Source organism: Papio anubis, chromosome 11 (genome assembly GCF_008728515.1).
Source record: "Papio anubis isolate 15944 chromosome 11, Panubis1.0, whole genome shotgun sequence".
NCBI classification, from domain to species: Eukaryota; Metazoa; Chordata; class Mammalia; order Primates; family Cercopithecidae; genus Papio; species Papio anubis.
The window spans coordinates 547,905-567,655 of record NC_044986.1 but is presented as its reverse complement, the minus strand read 5'-3'; the positions used below and the strand labels follow the sequence as shown (position 1 = coordinate 567,655).

At 60.6% G+C, this 19,751-nt stretch overlaps 1 protein-coding gene across 2 annotated transcripts in view; it reads right to left on the bottom strand.

Annotated features, from left to right (window-relative positions):
- Positions 1-14,558: 14,558 nt before the first annotated feature.
- CFAP46 (cilia and flagella associated protein 46) overlaps positions 14,559-19,751 on the bottom strand; it is a 119,997-nt gene continuing 114,804 nt past the window's right edge. Inside the window, exons 49-53 of one of the 2 annotated variants that reach the window (XM_021943888.2) lie at positions 19,249-19,361; positions 17,313-17,394; positions 16,957-17,093; positions 16,783-16,863; positions 14,698-15,202 (exon numbers count right to left, since the gene is read on the bottom strand). In XM_021943888.2, the coding sequence (XP_021799580.2) occupies positions 15,090-15,202; positions 16,783-16,863; positions 16,957-17,093; positions 17,313-17,394; positions 19,249-19,361 (526 nt within the window). In that variant the 3' untranslated portion in view covers positions 14,698-15,089. Of the gene's footprint in view, positions 15,203-16,782; positions 16,864-16,956; positions 17,094-17,312; positions 17,395-19,248; positions 19,362-19,751 lie in introns of both variants that reach the window. The other variant, XM_031651966.1, reaches the window with a different exon arrangement.

The following is a 19,751-nucleotide window of genomic DNA, read 5'->3' as shown; positions in this document are numbered from 1 at the left end:
CAGTGGGTGCCCGGGCACCCACTCTCCCTGGAAGATATGGGCCAGGCTGTGGAATCTGGAACACCCACGGGTTGAGGAGGCCCTGAAGGGGGGCTAAGAGGGCAGGGGCTGGGAGTGGGCAGGGGCACCAAGGCTGCCCACCCTCCCTGGCAGGGAGCAGCTCCACCCGCAGGCAGGGCTGGGAGGACCTGGATGGCAGGGGTGGGAGTGACCAGAGGCAGCTGATGGTGTTGGGAGGGGGCCCTGCCCTGCCTGGAACCAGATGGAGGGCTCCGAGGACCCCATAGTGCCGCCAAGAGACAAGGTCCAGCCCTCCCAGGAGGGCACGGGGGGCTGCTGGATGCAGACAGGCCAGGATCTGAGCAGTAGAGCTGGGGAGAGGAGGGGCAGCAGGCGCGCCCTCACCACAGGCCCCCTCAGCAGGGGCCCCAGTGGGTCCCTCGACACCCAGATGCCATCTGGGGAAGATGAGGGGCCCGTTGCTCATTGGGAGGACACTTTTTCTACTGCAGGGGCCTGGAACGTCTCGGTGGAGGTGCCTTTTTCTGCTGAAGCACAGGCCAGCTCTGAGCAGCAGCCAAGGTGTCACGGGGGGCTGCCGTGGGCCTGCGAGGCGTTTGAGCCCCAGCGGAGGATTTGTGGGATGCCTCAGCCCCAGCCCTGCCAAGTGGACATTTCACTTGACACGCAGACGCTTCGTGTGGTGCAGCGCTCACACTGGGTCCAGGAACCCCTGTGTGGGTGCAGCGCCTACGCTTGGGTCCAGGAACTGTGTGGGTGCAGCGCCTACGCTTCTGGGTCCAGGGAACTCCCTGTGGTGCAGGCCTACGCTTGGGTCCAGGGAACTCCTGTGGGTGCAGCGCCTACGCCTGGGTCCAGGGAACTGTGCAGCGCCCACGGGTCCAGGGAATCAGTGTGTGAACCCGCCTACGCCAGTCCAGGGAACTGTGGGTGAAGGCCTACGCTTGGGTCCAGGAACCGTGTGGGTGCAGCGTCTACGCTGGGTCCAGGAACCGTGTGGGTGCAGCGTCTATGCTGGGTCCAGGAACCGTGTGGGTGCGGTGTCTATACCAGGCAGGCTGCTTCTCTTCTCCCTGGTGGTCCTGCTTTGGGGACACATCCCTGGGACCCCTGGCTGCTGGGAGCTGCCCCATGCAAGTGCCCCCGCCTTCTGCTGATAGAATCCGTCATCTTCACTCACTTCTCAGGTGAAGTTCTTAGAAAGAAAGGCACGTCCCAAGCTCCTTGGTCCCGAGCTGAGCTGCCCCGTCTGTTGGCACCGCTCAGGTTTCTGGCCGTGTGACTTCGGCCCTGACGCCCACCTGCGTTGTCCCCACCCTCTGGGCTGCAGGCGCAGCTCCTCCCTGTCTGTCGCTCATTTCTCTTCCTCTCCTTCCGGGCCCATCCTCAGGACCTCCCCTGGGTCAGCAGCCCTGCTGGGTGACAGACACCTCCAGGGCCCTCTTGGCTCCCTGGTGGGCACTGAGAACCCTACATCTGTGCTGCCACCCGGGGTGCACTGCCCGGGACCTCCCCATCTTCACGTGGGTGTCCCACAGCCCCCAGGGGAACAGCTCCGCCTCCCCTCCTGGATGCCTGTGCCTGGAGGAGCTCACTGGAGCCCACAGCTGGTGAGCGGCCCTCCAAGAGGCCTCTGCCTCTGGAGGCACCTGGCCCTCAGCTGGAGACCTTTGGCCACCTGGGCCCCCACAGTCCCCAACAAGCTGGGCCAGAAAGGGCTCTTCGCCCCTGCAGCGGCCAGCACACAGTCGCCACGGGCTCTGGCTGGGGAGGCCCCGGGGCAACACTGTCCCTTGAGGACATCAGCGCCCACTCAGGAAGCAGCCCTCCCACCTGTGGGCACAAGAGCCAGCTGGGGTGACTGAGTCCCCCTCAGTCACTGGAGGAGACTCCCCAGGAGCAGGCGGGCCACCGTGGCTGCCGAGGTGGAGGGGCCATGCCGCCTATGGGACAGCCACGCATCACCTCAGAAACGCTCTTCTCTGGGGTCCCAAGAATCTTGTCTCCTTCAGGAAAGGACAAGGAGACATGGCTGTAAATCACACCCAGAGCTAATTCCCCAGGGCTCTGGGGCACCAGATGTGCAGCCAGCGTAATGAGCTCTCTCCCGGGGCCTCTTGGGCATCTGGCCACGTGGCGCACGCACTAATTGAGTGCTGAGCCCTTGGAGATTTGTGTCAGGAGCCTGCTCCGGCGCCTTGGCTGTGATCCGAGGATGAGATCGGACCAGCGTCAGCCAAGGGGGCTTCCGGAGGGGCTGGCTCCTGGCGCCACTCCAGGCTGGGCCACGGCGCTGTGTGGGGGATTCCTGGTGGGTGAGGGCCCCCGGGCGGGCGAGGGGTCGTGTGGTGCCACAGCCAGTGCCTCCCCACGATGGGTGCCCCCTGATGATGGGCGTCTCTGCAGGTCCTCGGGGCCCCTCCTATCCAGGTCTTCACAGAAGCCCAGGCCCTGGGTGCCCAGTGGCCTCAGTGGCCGCGTCTGCGTAACAGAAGCCGAGTGTGGGACAGCTGCAGCTCAGGACCGTCTGTGCCCCGCCTGCGGGGTGCTCTGAGTTCTCGGGGTGTCACTTTGTCCATTTATCCTGGGTCTTGGTTGAGGTCCACTGGCGGACAGAGCTCAGATGGGAGCAGGGCTTGTAGTGAACGCGGGCAGGGACAGTGCCAACACCGGGGTCACAGGTGTGATCGGAGGCCGCCAGCCTCTGCTGGGTCACCGTGCGGTGCCAGTGGAGGTGCCCTCTGCCCAGGAGCTGTGGGGGAGCCAGGGCTGCCATCAGGACACCGTGTGGGTCGCTGGGAAGACCCAAAAGTGGGGAGGAAGCCGCCAGGCACGGGGACAGCAGAGGTGGCTCCTTCTCCTGGCAGCGGAAGCCCCCCCAGGGCCTCACCGGGGGGCACACAGGCGGGGGCGAGTCTGTGAGGAGAAAATGGTCTCTGGATGGGGAGCCCAGGGCAGGGTCCCCACAAGAAGATGGTTTCAGACGAGAGTGAAGGGGTCGCCCACCGTCCCCAACGTGTCCAGGCTCGCGAGGGCCTCGTCTCCAGAGCCTTCACGCTAGCATCACACGTGAGAGGGTTTATCCAGGATGGGACACTTGTCCCAGGGCATCCCCTGCCTGGGGAGTGGCCTCTGACTTTTGGGGAACGCAGCTGCTGTGTGAGGCCCCCTGGCCAAGCCGCCCCTCCCCGGCCATTCTACCTGCATCAGCTTAATAGAAACTCCATCTGTGACTGGAGCGTTGCCCCCACCCCAGCCTCCACTTTCAGCCAAGGGAACTGCGGCTTGTCTGGCGTGGGAGTTGGAGGCAGATCTGGGGCCTCAGGCCTTGAGGCTTCAGGTGAGTCAGCGTCTCCAGGGCAGGGCTGGGAGGACAGCCACTGCCCTGGGTCCTCGTCTGGGCAGGTGCCCTGAGGCCGGGCGTCCTGCTGCTTTCCCACCACAGTTGGGTCTGGCACCCCCTGCCCGGGGTCGCAGGTCCCTGACCCACAGCCTGAGGCTGCCCACGCAGCCATCCTAGAGGGGCGCGGCCTTCCCAGTGATGGTTGGTTCTGGAAATGCTTCAGGCCCTGGAGTCAAAGGGCGTCCAATAGGAAGACGGGACTGGCGGGGAGGGGTGGGGGCCGGCGGGGTTGTGGGGGCCAGTGGAGGCAGTCAGGGGGTCAGGGAGGATGGGGGAACTGATGGGCAGGGACATGGGAGCTGGGGAAGGGGCCCGGTCCGTCCTGGCCTCTGCCATCCCTGACTGAGTTGAGCTCAATTAATCTGAATTAATCCACTTTTCCCAGCCAGACTGCGCCTCCTGCCCAGACAACGCTACTTGTTTGGCTTCTCCCAGGGCCCTGAACCTGCCCTCCCAGGTGCAAATGCTCCCGGTGCCCAGATTTCACATTCCCTTGGGAGATGGGGGCGCCCACTCCAGGAGAGGACGCAGGAGGAGGTGTGCACGGGCCACATCCCAGGGTCGGTCCCCCAGGCAGGTGGATCACTTGAGGTCAGGAGTTTGAGACCAGCCTGGCCAACATGGTGAAACCCCGTCTCTACTAGAAATACAAAAATTAGCCAGGCGTGGTGGGTGGCTCACACCTATAATCCCAGCTACTAGGGAGGCTGAGGCAGGAGAACTGCTTGAACCGGGGAGTCGGAGGTTGTAGTGAGCTGGTATCGTGCCACTGCACTCCAGCCTGGACCACAAAGTGAGACTCTGTCTCAAAAAAATAACAATAATAAATAAATAAACAAACAGATCTGTGTCATTTCATCGTTAACTGTAAGTAGGCCCCGAACCCGCGGGCGCCCCTGGAGGCAGGAGCAGGCACACCCTGCGTCTTCGTTGTATTCTCTGCTGTGCTTCGTTTTGTTTGTTTGTTTTGTTTGTTTTCTGTGAACATGTCTTTTTATTGATAAAAACAACAAAGCACACGATTTAGGAAATGCGTCACAGGCACTCGCCTCGCCAGCCGGAGCAGGTGCTGCCTGAGTTCCTGGAAGTTCTGGGACCAACCCTCAGGCACAGTGGGCTCTGGACGCTTCTCTTGATGCTGGGGACCTTGAGTTCAGGGAGATTTGAGCTTGTTCCCAGCACTCTCAGGGGTCACATGGTTTGACCAGGTTCGAAGTCACAGCCAAAGACACCGCCCATGATGGCAGTGGAGGCCACGCCACACCAGGACGTCGGGTCACCCCAGCAGGCTTCTGGTCCCCAAATAAGAACACCTGGAGTCCTTTCCATAAACCCAGGCCAATTTCACTCCTGAGATTTGCTCTGGGAACGTCTGGAGATTCGAGGCAGCTTCTGAGCCACCTTGGGGCGGCAACAGCACCTCCAGGTGAATGAAGAGATGCAGCCTTGGCAGCGGGCAGGTGGCAGTTTTTCTCCCGCTGGCATCCACTGTGCTTTGTTGGACAGGCTGGCCCTTCTCAAGGCTGCTGCCTCGCGCTCTGCAGGTAAACCTTTCGGTTCTTTCCACCCGCCAGAGTCTGAGCCACGGCGACGGTTAATTCCTGGGGTTCCAAGAGGGAGCCTGCCAATCTCGGCCAGAGTCTGAGCCACGGCGACAGTTAATTCCTGGGGTTCCGCAGGGAGCTCCCGGCCACCCGCCAGAGTCTGAGCCACGGCGACGGTTAATTCCTGGGGTTCTGCAGGGAGCTCCGCCACCCGCCAGAGTCTGGAGCCACGCGGCCTGCCACTCCCTGGGTTCCCAGGGAGTTCCTCCCGGCCACCACCACAGTCTGAGCCGCTGGCGACGAGCACCTCAGTTCTGCAGCCTCCTGTGGCCCCTTCCCTTGAGCCGCCGAGCATGAACCCGGTGTACCTGCCTGGTCCCGGGCCCTCAGCCTCCCGACGCCCCGTGCCCGTTCTCACTGGCATGGCATGAGTGTCCACGCCGGGCCAGCAGCGCAGGAACTGGAGTCTCCGTTTCAGGATTTCTGCGGTGGCAGATGACAGGAATCAGGTCCCTGCTGGCGGCAGCGGATGGGGGTGCAGAACTGCCTTTTTGCTGTTTGCCTGTTTACCCTTTTTGTGCCCACGCCAAGGTGGGAGCCGCTACACCCGGGGAGGCGCTGGAACGCGTGTGGAGTCGGAGCCTGCTGCCGCCTGGTCTCTGGGTGCCGGGGCCGCCATTCCTTCAAACCATGGGGTCCTTGCAAGCTGGCGCCTCCTCAGGAACTGGGAAAGACAGGAGATCGTCATCGTCACAAGAGACCAAACCCTATTCTGCTAAATTCGAGGGAAGCCACAAGATTGCACAGGTTTTTCATAAGGATCCTTCCACAAGGGACTGCCCGATGCTTCATCGCACGTCACTGCTTCTGCCACGGTCAGCATCCCCGCAGGACTGCGCTGTCCGCCTCGAATTCGAGGGTCTTGCAAAGCTGGTAAAACGGTGTGTTTTATGAATAGGAAATATTTCTTTGATCAAGCTCATTAATATAACTTGTCTATCTTTGGGGAGAGTGAAACAGATGATAAATAAGCTCTATTAACTTTTTTTTTTTGGTGTGAGTTTTTTTTTTTCCATTTGGCTTTTAGAAATTATATTAATGATTTTTTTTTATATTCAGATAAAGTAAGAAAAAGTTTAAAATTTAAAAAGTACTCCTTGTACCGTAGGTACGTTGTTGGCTCTGGGTTTTGTTTTTTTTTTTTTCTTACTTGGTCGCTAGGTTACAAGATAAGGAGGAAAAACTGACTTTTAGACAAACTTGACAGTTTTAATACCTGTATGTCATTGTAAGGAAAAAGCTTATGTAATATTTTTAGTCAAGATGACTCTTCAGACACATTACACTGGTTGAATAATTCTGGTTTAACACGGCTCCGTGTCTCCTCTCCCCGGGTCTCTCCGGCACGCGGTTCGGGTCTGCGTGGTCTTGGATTATTCTCTCTTCCACAGCCTCTCCTGCCTCCCCCAGCGTCCTCCACCTCTGTGACGTGACAGAACAGTCCTGTTAGGAGACGTGTTTCTCGGTGTGACCCGGAGGTGGGCCAGGGCGGCTGGCTGGGCGCGGTGGGGGCTGAAATCAGGCTGCAGTCATGGCCCGAGGCCTCACACGCCCTGATTGGGATTCCAGGGTGGGTACAGCTAGGAGGAAGCCTGGGGTCACAGTGGCTCACAAGCCATATGGGGTGGGCGGAGTAGGGCCGTGTGTGGCTGTGGAGTTCGTTGCAGGACTGGGCTTGGAAGGACCAGGGCCATTTGGTGTTGGGCCCTGGTTGCTCCAGGCTCTTGCTCAGTGGGCTAAGAGAAGGGGCCTGGGAAGAAGTTGCCGTCCTCTGCGGCGGGAGAAGGGGAGGCTTCCGGCTGCTCAGGGGAGCTGCAGACCCATTCCTGCCGTGGCCCTAGAGCAGCCCCTCGGTGAGGCTCCGGGCCAGGGCTTGTGTGGGATGTGGGGAGTACCGGGCTGTGGGGCCTCCTTGGAAGAGGCAACCCCCAACACAGACGCCAGTGGGGAAGCAGTTCCACAACTTCCTTGCCAGACCCGCAGGCCACACAGCCACCTTCGACGCACCGTCCCACGGCACAGGCGGGCAGGGGGTGCCCAGGGCCGGTAAATCCCCCTTTGGCCAAGACCAGTGCCGGGATTCCAGCCCAAGTCATGTGGCTTGGTGCTCACTGGAGAGGAGAGGAGCGAAGGTGGTGCCCAGTGTAGGCCCTGACCTGAGCCCGGGACGCCTCACCTGGGCCTGTTGTATTAGTCCGTTTTTATGCTGCTATAAAGAACTGCCCGAGACTGGGTAAAGTATAAAGAAAAGAGGTTTAACTAACTTACGGTTCCGTGTGGCCGGGGAGGCCTCAGGAAACTCAGTCATGGTGGCAGAGGGGACTCCTCTGGGTGGCTCAAGGGCCATCTGGGGGAGTTGGCTGGAAACTGGAGGGGCCCCTCTCCCTGGACTGCCCAGCCCTGGCCAGCCTGTGGGGTGTGCAGTCAGGTACTGACCGATGGGGAAGCACACACTCCCCAAGGCCCTGTTTGGAGGCCCCCGTCTTCCACCCGGATCGGAGGCCCCCGTCTTCCACCTGGATGGGCCACAGGCTCAGGACACAGAGCCCGGCCTTGCAATGTCGCACACCCCCGCGGCACCTGGCCTTCCTGAGGCATTGCAGGCGAGTGACTCGGGACGGGCTACAGGGCCTGGGTGGGGCCCCAGCTTTCCCCCAGCCTCTGGCCTTGGGGCCCCCAGCACAGGGCCGGCCAGGCTGAGGTTGTACTTCCGACATCAGAGACCCTGGACATGGGGTAGCTGTGCAGACCCCTCGTGGCAGGGGGCTGGGGCTCTCCGCGGTGGGGGCGGTGCCATCTCTCCGAGGTGGGGGTGAGGATGTCTGAGATGGGGGTGGGGACGTCCCGCCGCAGTGGGGATGCAGACACCCCTGCCCAGTTCTTCTTTCCACATTCATGTCTTTGCTGTGGCTCTGCCCTTCTGCCTCCCCAGGGAAGCTGTGTAACCGGAACAGAACCTGTATTTCCTCTTGCTGGACCATCCCCTCTGCAGCCTTGCTCACGTGGGCTGGTCCTCTGTCCACAGTCCCCCTCATTCCTCTCCCTGTCGCCCGAGAACTGGGTAAAGTATAAAGAAAAGAGGTTTAACTAACTTACGGTTCCGTGTGGCTGGGGAGGCCTCAGGAAACTCAGTCATGGTGGCAGAGGGGACTCCCCTGGGTGGCTCAAGGGCCATCTGGGGGAGTTGGCTGGAAACTGGACTGCCCAGCCCTGGCCAGCCCATGGGGTGTGCAGTCAGGTACTGACCGATGGGGAAGCACACACTCCCCAAGGCCCTGTTTGGAGGCCCCCGTCTTCCACCCGGATGGGAGTCTCTCGCCCGGGTCAGAATTTCTGGATGAACAGGACAGAGCGGCCTTGGGAACCACACTCGTCACCCCTGGAAGCAATTATGGGACCACAGCAGCCTCAGGCAGCAGGCCCAGGCCCCACCCTCGAAGCCCGTGCAGACCTGCTCTCAAGGACTCTACGCTGGAGGGGGAAATGCGGCTCTGGGACCCCTGCTCCCACGCGTGGTCTATATGGTCCTGTGGTCCCACGGCGTCCATAGGATCAGGTTCTCTGGTGAGAACTAAACCGGGGCGATGCTGTTGCTCACTCATGTTTACGGAGTCTGAGGTGAGCTAGTCAGGACAGGAAGCTTCTGACCCCAAAAGCATTGAGGACCCAGGCTCCTTCCAACTGTGGCTGTGCCGTCCGCGACATGTAGATTTCACCTCATAGTACCTCATGGCTGCCAAGCTCCAGCCATCAAATTCCATCCCAGCCTGCAGACAGGAAGGAAAAAGAGCAAGCGTTTCCTTTTATGGACGTCCCTTGAACCAGAACTTAGTAAGATGGCCACACGTGTTGCAAGGGAGACCGGCCATGCACCTGGCCAGGAATGGGGGTTCTATTTCTTTTTTTTTCTTTTCTTTTCTTTTTTTTTTTTTTTTGAGACGGAGTCTCCCTCTGTTGCCAGGCTGGAATGCGGTGGCGTGATCTCGGCTCACTGCAACCTCCACCTCCTGGGTTCAAGTGATTCTCCTGCCTCAGCCTCTCCAGTAGCTGGGACTACAGGCGCCGCCACCACACCCAGCTGATTTTTGTATTTTTAGTAGAGACGGGGTTTCACCATGTTGGCCAGGATGGTCTTGATCTCTTGACCTCATGATCCACCTGCCTCGGCCTCCCAAAGTACTGGGATTGCAGGCTTGAGATTTCTCAGGGACACTGGGAAGCTGGCCACACACCTGGCCAGGAATGGGGGGTCTGTTACTAAGGGACCTGGTTCTCTCTGACCCCCATTTCTTCGATCGGCAAGAATGGGGCCCAGGGAGAGGCACAGGATTCTGGGAAGTCTCAGGCCCTGTCCCTGCAGGGCTGGGGCTCAGTGATGCGGAGAAGGGAGGGGAGCGGCCCCTACAGCCCAGAGAGCAAAGCTACTTGTGATGGAGCCACTCCCCTCCCTTCTGAGTGAGTCCTGTGGCCCCAAGCCCTGAGGCTCTCCCTCTCCTAGGGCTTGATATTGGTGGGGGGCTGCCTCACCCCATTGTAGGTCAGCTAGTATTTAGGGGCTGAGGTCTCCAAGCTCCTCAAAGGTGGCAGTACATTCTGGGGCTGGGATTCCCAAGAATAATCCTTTTCAAGCCCCTTAAAAGGCCCCCCAGGACAGTCCTGGGTCCAGCCTTCTGCCCTCAGGGTTGTGGGGTACGGGCTCCGCAGGGGCCTCCAGCCTAGGCCTCAAGAGCCTCCTTCCAAAGACGAGGTCTCCTGGGGTCAGGGGTTGTAGGGACCCTCCCTGGTCTCTGCCCCTTGGGATGTTGAACACCCCAAGTCCCTCCAGCACCCCGACCCCACCCAGGCTGGACTCAGGGCAGGGCCAGAAAGATGGGCAGGTCTGGGTGGGCCCCAGCCGCAGGCAGCAGATAGAGTTCAGCCGCGTCCCCATTATCTTAACCCATCTCTTGCCTCTTGTCACAAAGAATTAAAATCCGTAATAAGAACATGTAAGAGCGCCCCGTAATTGTGTGGCCATTAGCCGACTGCACAGGGTGTCAGTCTAGCCATCTCACTCCGGTCCCAGTGAATTGTGATAAAAATGTCAAACAATTAGATTATATTGGCCACTAGCACAGTGATGAGTAGCCAGGCAGGCGTGTCCCTCGAGTCACCCTAACAGCAGGAGTGGCTCTGCGCCACGCTAAAGCCACTCCAGGACAGCAGGACGGGCCGATGGGGGTCAGCATGTCGGCCCAGCAAGCGGGAGCATCCCAGGAACCCACGCCCCAGAGGGGCAGGGGAGGGTAACCCCTGGGAACAGGACAGAGGTGGGGGGCCCAGGCCCCTCTGAGGGTGCAGAGCCCTGAGCTCAGCAAGGAGGGGCAGGGAGCTCCCAGGGCCCAGCCCTGCACGTGGGAAGGGGGCTGGGAGGGGGATGAGCAGCTGACCGACCCCAGAGCCTCAGGTCCACCCCCTTGGCCGGGTCTCCACGGCCCTGTCCCCACAGCGCTGTCCCCTCGCGGGACTCTCGCTCCTCCTGCCCTTCCCAGGAACCACGGCTGCCTTTTTTTTTTACGGGTGAAGACGTATTGGAAATTGATTTCTGTGTTGGAAATGGGATAATTAAACTGGTTGTTTCCATCTTCATCATCGTCATCATAAAAAGAGGACAGCCGGGTGAGGCTGGCGTGAGGTGACACCCACGTCTCGCACGAGGGAGCATTAATTGAATACAAATGGCCTCTCCTGGAGTTGCTGAGTTATATTTCAGAGATATGGGATAATGATGCCATTTAATCATTTTTACAAGATATAAAATTACTGGCTCCTCTGGGAAGATCATTAAGGAAAACAATTGTTCACAGCAATTGAAGATAGAGTTTTAATTATTTAACACAGAAATTAAACTATTAGAGACCAGTGTTGGATGAGGCAACTTAATAGAAATTTATATACAAGCATCTGTGAACATTTTAGTTTTATTAACCCGCCTAATTCCTTCATCCAAATCCGTCTGAAAGGCCTCTTGGCTGTGCCTGTAAGCTGCGGCCCAGAGCCCCTGTGTTTCCGGGGAGGACGGCCAGGGCGTGGCTCAGGGGACAAACTGGGAGCTCCAGGAACCCAAGGGCACCAGGACAGGCCCCCAGGCTGCAGGGGAGGGCCTGAGACTGCCAAAGCAGGGAGAGGTGGAGGTGGGTAGGGGTCAGGGGGCGGCAGGTGCACCTGGGGATTAAAAGAGGAACGACTTCAGGGTGCTGGCCACACCTTTGGGCCTTCCCTCAGCCTTTTGGGTGGGAACTTCGGGGACCCACCTTCCAAGCTACACGTGTGTGACCCCAGTGGGTATGGGACGGGGAGCACCAGCTGTGCCCAGGCCCCCCAGCCCACTCTGCTGTGGCCCAGACCTGATGGGGCCCTGTCGCCCCACCCTGTCCAGAGAGGCCCCCTCCGCCGGTGCAGTGAGGGGCTGAGGCTGCGTTCCAGAGACCGGGCTGCCGGGACTCACACTCCTTTAGAGGGTCCTTGCCAGGTGCTTGTCGCAGGGTAAGGGGGGCTTTAAACGAGGACTCGGACTTGACCATCTCCAAGTGGGGAAGCCGGGAAAGGTACTGGAGACACAGCACAAGCTTCACTGTGCAGGAACGGAGGCTGACGGGAGACAGAAAGGACCCCTCAACATTGCCGTCTGGTGTGGCTTTGGGTGCGGGCTACGAGGGAGCGCTTCCTAAAAACCCTCGTTCTAAATGTGTAAACATTTTCAATCTGTAAACTAATAAATGGACATTTTTAGAGGGTGGAAGAACTGAGGGCACCAAATTGGGCGGCTTATTGGGGGTGCCCTCCACCCACCTGGGACCCAAGCAGGACGAGGCCTCGTGGGAGGGAATCACCAGGGCTGGAGGGAAGTCACCTCGCCCAGCACGCAGTCAGGAAGTTGGGGGGGCAGCCCCCAGCCTGGGCACAGTGAGCCTCACCTTGTGCTCTCCCGAAGGCCCGGGCCAGGTTTCCAGCTGCTTTCCAGGGAGAAGATGGGGCTGCCGAGCGTGTGGCCTGGGGCCTGTGCTCACCCGGTCACTGCCCGAGTGGGGACAGCAGTGCAGGAGGGTCCCTGCCTCCCCCATCCCGAGGGAGGCCTGGGCTGGGGGCCCGCCGGCTGGTTTCGCATCTCCTGGAAGTCCCGGCCCCCACAGTCCGCGTGGTTTCTGCGGTGTGCTCAGGGCCTGCAGGCTGAGGGCTGACACCGCGAGACCACCCTCCGTCCCCCATCATCTCCAATAAATTCCAAGCCTTCTGCTCTTGCCTTATAGTTTTTAGGGTTACATAAATTTCACCGATGCAATTTTTTTATGCTTGAATATATTACAGAATGCCACTTCTGTTATGGAAGCTAATTGATAACGTGATTTGTTATGTTGCCGGGACATAATTCAGAAAGTTATTTTAAAGCCTGTGATGCATGGAACAGCACTCACTGTTTAATATTTCTCACATGCGTGGACACAGCGCAGGGTAAAAAATGTGGTACTGCACGGATGAAATATTTCCAGAAGCTTTTATTCTTGTTGTTTGGGTGGGCGCCAGCAGCTCCATAGAAGGGAACCCATATTTCCAGCACAGCTCTGATTTGAATTTATTTCCTGGTCATTAGTTAGCTTTTTTTTTTTTCCTAAACTGAAACAAGTATGTGTATATATTTGAAAAAAGAAAAATCAAACAAAAAAGGGAAATCACACATAACCTTTCAATATTATCAAAGATGTGCATTTAAAATTTTTATGTCAAATTAATGATAGATTCACAGGGAGTTGCAAAAACGGGCATGGCGCCGCATGTCCGCTCCCCGGCTTCCCCAGCGGTGACACGGCACAGCTGCAGCAGGCGGCAAAGCCGGGACGTGAGACTGGTTCACGCTGTCGGTGAACTGCAGGTGCTGTGGTCTGTTTTCACCACTTGTACAGGCGTTCCTTCCTCAGGCAGCGATGGGCATTGCTGTCACAATCAAGACACACAACTGGTGTGTCAGCCGTCGGCCCCCGTGCCAGGCGCACTCACTGTGCAGTGCTAGAGCTCGGCCGCTTTGAGACACTCTGCAAGCCGCACCCTGCCGTGGGTGAAGCTTCTGAGGCTGGCTTTGTCCTCAGCCCAAGTCCTGGAGGTCTGTCCGGGCCGGAGCCACCATTCCTTTGCTTCTGTTGCCGGGCAGTGTTAACCCCGAGTGGACAGAGCAGGGTTTGACCGTTTGCTTGTGGACGGACACAGGGTTGCTATAAACACTCGTGTGTGCATTTGTGTGAAAGTGTATTTCCCGCCCTCTGGGCTAAACGCCTAACAGTGCAGTTGCTGGGTTTCGGCTTGACAAGAATCAGGTAAACTGTTTTCCAAAGACGCTGCACCACAATGTGTGAGAGCCCATTTCCTGGTGTCCTCACAGCGTTTGATGTTATCCTTATTGTTTTTTAAATTCCAGCTATAGGAATAGGTACGTAGACCTTTTTTTTTTCTTTTTTTTTAAATTTGAGACGGAGTCTTGCTCTGTCGCCCATGCTGGAGTGCAGTGGTGCGATCTCGGCCCACTGCAAGCTCCGCCTCCTGGGTTCAAGTGATTCTCCTGCCTCAGCCTCCTGAGTAGCTGGGACTACAGGTGAGCACCACCACGCCCAGCTAATTTTTGTATTTTTAGTAGAGACAGGGTTTCACCATGTTGACCAGGATGGTCTTGATGTATTGACCTTGTGATCCACCTGCCTCAGCTTCCCAAAGTGCTGGGGTTACAGGCGTAGGCCACTGTACCTGGCCCATAGACCTATTTTGGACAATTTTGGGGCCACCTGTCCTGACCCAGCTGTCTGGGCTCTCTTTGGCCTGGTGTCAGTGCCCCGCAGCAGTTGGATGGGTGCCCAGCTGGGCGCGTGGGCTCCACGGGCGCAGTGTGGGCAGGAACGCCTTCAGCAGACCCTTCCCTCCCTCACAGCACGTTGCCCCTGCTGCCCCATCAGACATGGAGGAGATTCTGCGGTTGCACAGGCAGCCTTGGCCTCACGTGGCTCCCGCACTGAGCTCCTGTTGCCCACGGCGGGAGGGGGCTGCCCCTCTGCCTTCACCTTTCAGGTCCCAGGCTGAAGAAACAGCTCCATGCAGAGGGCAGGCATGAGCACCAGCGGGAACACGTGAGGCTCGCACTCTGGCCCTTCAGGGCTGTCCTGGGCCTTCCCCTGTTCTTGGCCAGAGCCCATGTGTGTGGCCGGAGGGCGAGTCCCCAGAAGGCTCTGCAGGCCCCATGGTCCTCCCATGGACCCCCAGCCCCCACCCATCTGGCTGAGGTGGGAGAGACAGACCCAGAAGCTCAGAAAGGCCATCTGGAGGCACCTGTTCTCCCCCAGGAGCCCCTGGACGCCGAAGCCACCAGGAGTGTGCACGGAAGAAAAGCATCTCCTCACGAGAAGCTCTGCATGGTGCTCGCTGGCACAGACCCTCCGCCCCGCCACGAGCCTCTTTGTTCTGGAAGGTTCCTTCTGAGGGGCCCTGCACATGTGCAGGGGACGTGGCCTGGGCTGGAGTGAGCCCCACCCCCACCTCCACGCTGGAAAGCTGCTGGGTTCAGGGGGCGCATTTCTCGCGGGCCAGCGTCCCAGAAGGTGCTGGGCCAGGAGCCCCCCACCCGGAGCCTCAAGTCACAGACACCACACACAGAGACTGGCTTTTGTTGTTCACTGAAACACTCAAATCAAAAACAGGCTCACAGTCCAAACAGCGCTTCTGGTCTGAGCAACTCAGCACTAGTACCCGGTGCAGCGCTGAGAGGCTCCGTCTGCTGGGGCTCTGAGCCGTGCACCGGGCACCTGGAGGCCCTGCCGGGGGTGCCTCACCCCAGGGAAAGGCGGTTTTGCCGGAAGTCACTGGGGAAGGATCTCTGGCTGAGGCTGCACCGAGGGCTGGTGAGAGGCCCAGGAAGGGGAGAGAGAGCTGGGAGCTGGGGATGGGAGCCAGGAGGTGGGGATGGGTTGGCAGAGGGGCAGAGCCAAGGGCAGAGGCAGGTGCTAGGGCCACAGCAGCTGACGGGAGGCAGGTCCAGGCTTGTGCTAGCCAATGGCGTGGTGCGGCAGCCCATACAGGACCAAGTTGAGCGTGGTGGGAAGGAGCTCGGCGCTCTGGAGCAGCGGCAGCTTGTCCTTCAAGGTCTGAGAAGCCTCGTCTGTGGAGAAAGGGGCAGGAGCTGTGAACCCTGAGGCCCCGCAGGACGTCCAGCCCGGTGAGGGCCAAGGCACAGGCGCAGGGAGCAGCGACTACTCCGACTGAGGGCGCTGTGGGGAACACACTGCCATTCGCCAGTCCTCCCAGGTGCCCCCACCACCCGCACCCCTCCCGCACCGAGGTGTCCAGGCCCGCACAGCCGGGTGATGGCACCAGGACTGGACCTTCTAACCCGAAGCCCAATGCCCCCCCGCTACCCCTCGGCCAGGCGAGCTGCTCTGCTCGGGGGGCGCCCATCTAGGGTGTGGCTGCGGCCTTAGCAGGGTTGCCTTGCAGGGAGCAGCGTCCTCTGCCCCTTTTGAACAGTGTCAGTCACCCCGGCTCATGCCTGCATTGCAGGGACCAGAACTTGCAGGTCACCACTGAGCAGCAGCAGCTGAACAGCCGGCCTGGCTTTGCCCTTCCCCGATTTCCCTGCAGAGCACCGTGTGGGCCTCACACCAGCCACACCACCGCGGCATCCCTGTCTGCAGCATCCGTGTCTGCGGCATCCGTGTCTGCGCCCTGCTCTGCGTTTGCAGGGATGAGTGTGGGTTCCGTCCGCCTTCCTCCTGCCCCTCGCTCCCTCCCTCCCCCGACAAGCAGGGATCCTTGGGTCCAGCATCCCCGGACCGTGGACCATGTGCTCTTTACACGATAAACTCCTGGTGAGCGGTAGATACTGAAGGCCTTGTGGGAAGCCTTCTTAGTCAGGGCAGACCATCCCTTCCGTGCACTGCTGGGCGCCTCAACTCAGGGTCCCGGAAAGCTCCTCTGTGGCTACTCCCGCCTCACCGTGGCTGGAGGGTTTGGCTGACTCTGAAGGATGGCTGGGTGGGGTTCCACCTGTCCATGTTTGAGAACAGACCATGTCCCGTGCCCCTTCCCGACTTTTGCCCTGTGAGGCTGAGAGACAGACGGGCGCTGGGTGCCATGTGACAGGCAGCCTGCTCTCCAGGGGGCCAACGGGACACACCCCTCAACCCACGCATTCCTCTTCCAGGAGGCCTCTTCCTGGGCTGGGACTCCTGGTCATATCCGGGGCCGTCGGGCACTGTGGTGCAGGCTGTTGGCCCCTGCGAGTCCTTGCTTGGGGAGGGGCCAGGCACAGCTGCCTCCTGGATTTCCCACCGGTTCCCAGAGAGCCCTGGGCTCGGGGGGATTGTGTGACTGGAGCTGTCAGCGAGGAATCAGCTGTCTGACGAGCGCGATGCTCTCCCTCTGGGCTCTGGAGCCATGTGGCGTTGTGGGCCGTCGCTGCCGAGGGGGTGCCTGGGCTCTGGAGCCACGTGGCGTTGTGGGCCATCGCTGCCGAGGCCATCGCTGCCACCGTGGGGGGCTGGGCAGTGCAGAGACGCCGGCAACTTTCAGGCAAGAACAAGCCCCTCCCCTTTTCCGGCTCCTAGTTAACGTCGGGAGTCCCAGTTCCCCATGGAGAAGCGGAGACACCTGTCCCCGCAGGGCTGTGGGGTGCACATGCCCCACAGGCAGCGGCTGCAGAGGGTGCTGAAGGCTGCGGGGTGCAGGCCGCCCCTCCCCTACCTTGGTTCACGGCCTCTTCGCCAGTCATCTTCTGAAGGAGGCGCACCGTTTCTCCAACCGGCTTCCCGACGGCCAACAGATCTGGGAGAGAAGCATCCCCTCAGGCAGGCATGGACACCTGACAGCCTTGCTGAAGGGGTACGGGACAGGCCCGGGTGCCCAGGGCCCACGCACTTTCCCACAGGATGCTGGCCCGCAGCGCGTTGTCCTGCAGCAGCGTCGGCCACTGGTTTGCCAGGATGCTCTTGACACCCACCAGGCTCAGCAGGATGGCCGCCTCGACGGGCTCCTCCAGGGACAGCTGTGAGACACTGTGGAGACCCGGCTCCTGTGGGCTGGCGCCAAGGGCCCAGCCGAGTCGCCCCCTCCCCATGCACACCTCACCAATTGCTGGAACGCATGTGCGCCCCGACAGCTCTCGCCGTTCTTGAAACCCGCCCCCGCAGGCCCCTGCTCCCTCGTGGGTCCCACGCTCATCTGACCTCTCCATCCTCAGCACCCCAGCCCACCCACTCCGAGCAGCCAGGCACCTCCTGTGCTCCACGGTCTCCATGTGCCGCCTCAAGCTCTGGTAGGACCGCGCCAGGTCCAGCAGGACCGCCACCTGGCACTCTGCCGGGATGGGAAGGGTGGGAAGGGCGGCTCAGCAGCCTTGGCCCGACACGGGGAGTGGGGGTGGGGGTGTGGGCGAGTGGGGCCTGCACCCCCAGGGCACGATAGGGCATGGCACGCTGGCCACTCACTTCCAGGCTCTGACCTCATCATCGTCAGGTTCTTTGCAGGGACCCCCTGGCCACAGTGGACCTGGCCAGCCTCAGGAGCCCAGGCCCTTCACAGCCTCCTCCAGGTGACTGTGCTGGGCAACAGGAAGTGTGGGAAGCCCACCTGGGCCCCCCAGCTTCCTCGGCGCCCGCACCATGCCTGGACACCCTGGCACCCCACATGAATGAGGTGTATGAGGTGGAGCCCTCCCCAAGGACGGAGGGACGGGCGGCTGGGGGGCAGCACTGACTGGGGGCCGATGTGAGGGGCCACGTGTCCCTGTGTGGTGGAGACATGGGAGGCTCCTGGGATGCAGGGGAGTCCTGGGCACTGGGGATGGGTTGGTCACCCTGGCCTGGGGCCTCCATGGAAGCAGGGACCGGGGGCCAGTGCAACCCTGGGCGTGCCTGCTTCAAGCCCTGTGGGTGCCAGGGGATGGCTGCCCACTTCCACTGGCAGCCTGGCCGTTCCTGCTGAAAGGACCCCCAGCTGCGTGAGGCCGAGGCTGCGGGGGAGTCGGGGGAGCCCTGGCGAGGCCTCTTCTGCTTCACTCACTGCCTCGCTTGGAGTTAAACTTTCAAAGATGCCCGTTTCTAACTCCACCTAGGATGGGCTCTGGCACCTCTGAGGCCAAGGCCCAGGCTTGCAGAGCAGAGTGGGGGTCCTGCTTGGCCCCACCCAAGTGCAGGCCCCAGGTGCCAGGTGCCACGGGACAAGTGTCCACACACCTGCTCTGCTCCATCAACGGGGCCCACATACCTCTTGAGGGGCACAGCGCCTCCCGGGTCCCTGAAGGGCTCCCGTCAACCCCGCACAGTGGGGTCATCAGCAACCCCACCAGAGAAAGTCACAGTGAGTGGGCCGGCCCCGCAGAGGGGGCATCCAGAGGGGGCATCCCGGTGGGGCTGCAGCCACAGGAGCTGAGTCTGAGTGGTGGCCTTGGCACAGGGCTGAGCCACGCCTGTCTCCTGACCGCTCAGCCTGCAGTGTGGAGTGGCCGCGCCTCCTGTCTCCATCAGCGCCACCCTCGGGCCGTGGCGTGTGACGGGGTGATGTGCCCCCACGCATGTGCTCTGCTCATGCCATGCCCCCAGCCTGCTGTGCCATCCCCACCTCCTGCCAAAAGCCCCCTTGTGCTGGAGCTGGCTGGGGTGTCACTGTGCCGGGCATGGCAGGACCACACCTGGCAGCCCCTCCACGGCTGGTGGACAGTGAAGGGGAAGGCAAGGTCCAAGTGCCTATGATTAGACTAGAGGGGCCCTGAGGGAGGGGCTGTGACCAGTGAGGTCCTGAATTGCCCACCCCAGCCTTCCTGGGCTCCTGGGCCCGGCACTGACTCCTGGCCTGCCAGGTCTGAAAAGCCGCGCTGGGCGGAGTGGGGGCACTCAGAAATGAAGGACAGGAAGGCCAGAAGCTCCTGTGGCTTCCACGTCTGTGTGGGCCAGGCAGGGGGAGCAGGGGGAGCAGAGGTCATCCACCTGCAGACAGGAGGGGCTGCGGCCGCAGAGGGTGGGGGCAGGTGGGGGCTGCGGCCACAGAGGGTGGGGTCAGGAGGGGGCTGCGGCAGCAGAGGGTGGGGTCAGGAGGGGGCTGCGGCCGCAGAGGGTGGGGGCAGCACCAGCAGGTTACAGTGGTCCTGTTTTGTCCTCAGGCGGATTTGTGCTGTGCCCCCGGAGGAAGGGGTGCCAAGAGGACCCCTCTCACCTTGCAAGTTCATGGCGACCAATCTCTCCACTAATATATGGGACAGGAAGCTCTCCATCCCATAGAAGAAGAAGCCGTTGCAGCTGCCCAGGGCCTGCTCCCACTGGGCCTGGCTGCAGAGAGAGGAGAGCGTGGGTCAACAGTGCCCAGGCACCTACGCCAGACCCCACCGTGGGTTCTTAAAGCAGGCCACATCCTGTGTGGTCCATGCCTGTCCCACTTGTGCATTCAACTGAACTTTCTTTCTTGTTCCCAATGCCCACGCCTCCCTCCTCTGTGCTCTGATCACAGGGGTTCCGACGGAGCCTAGTCAAGGGGACCCCCCACGAGCACTGACTTCTGTGCTGGAATGAACACCCTCCCCGGGCGGGGCTGGCTGCGGGAAGTGTGGGGGCTTTCCCAATGGCCCAGCACGTGGAGGTCAAGGCACCCCCAGTACTCCAGGGAGACAGTGGCCAAACCCGGGTTCCCTGCCTCTGCACACACCTGCCCCTGCACACACC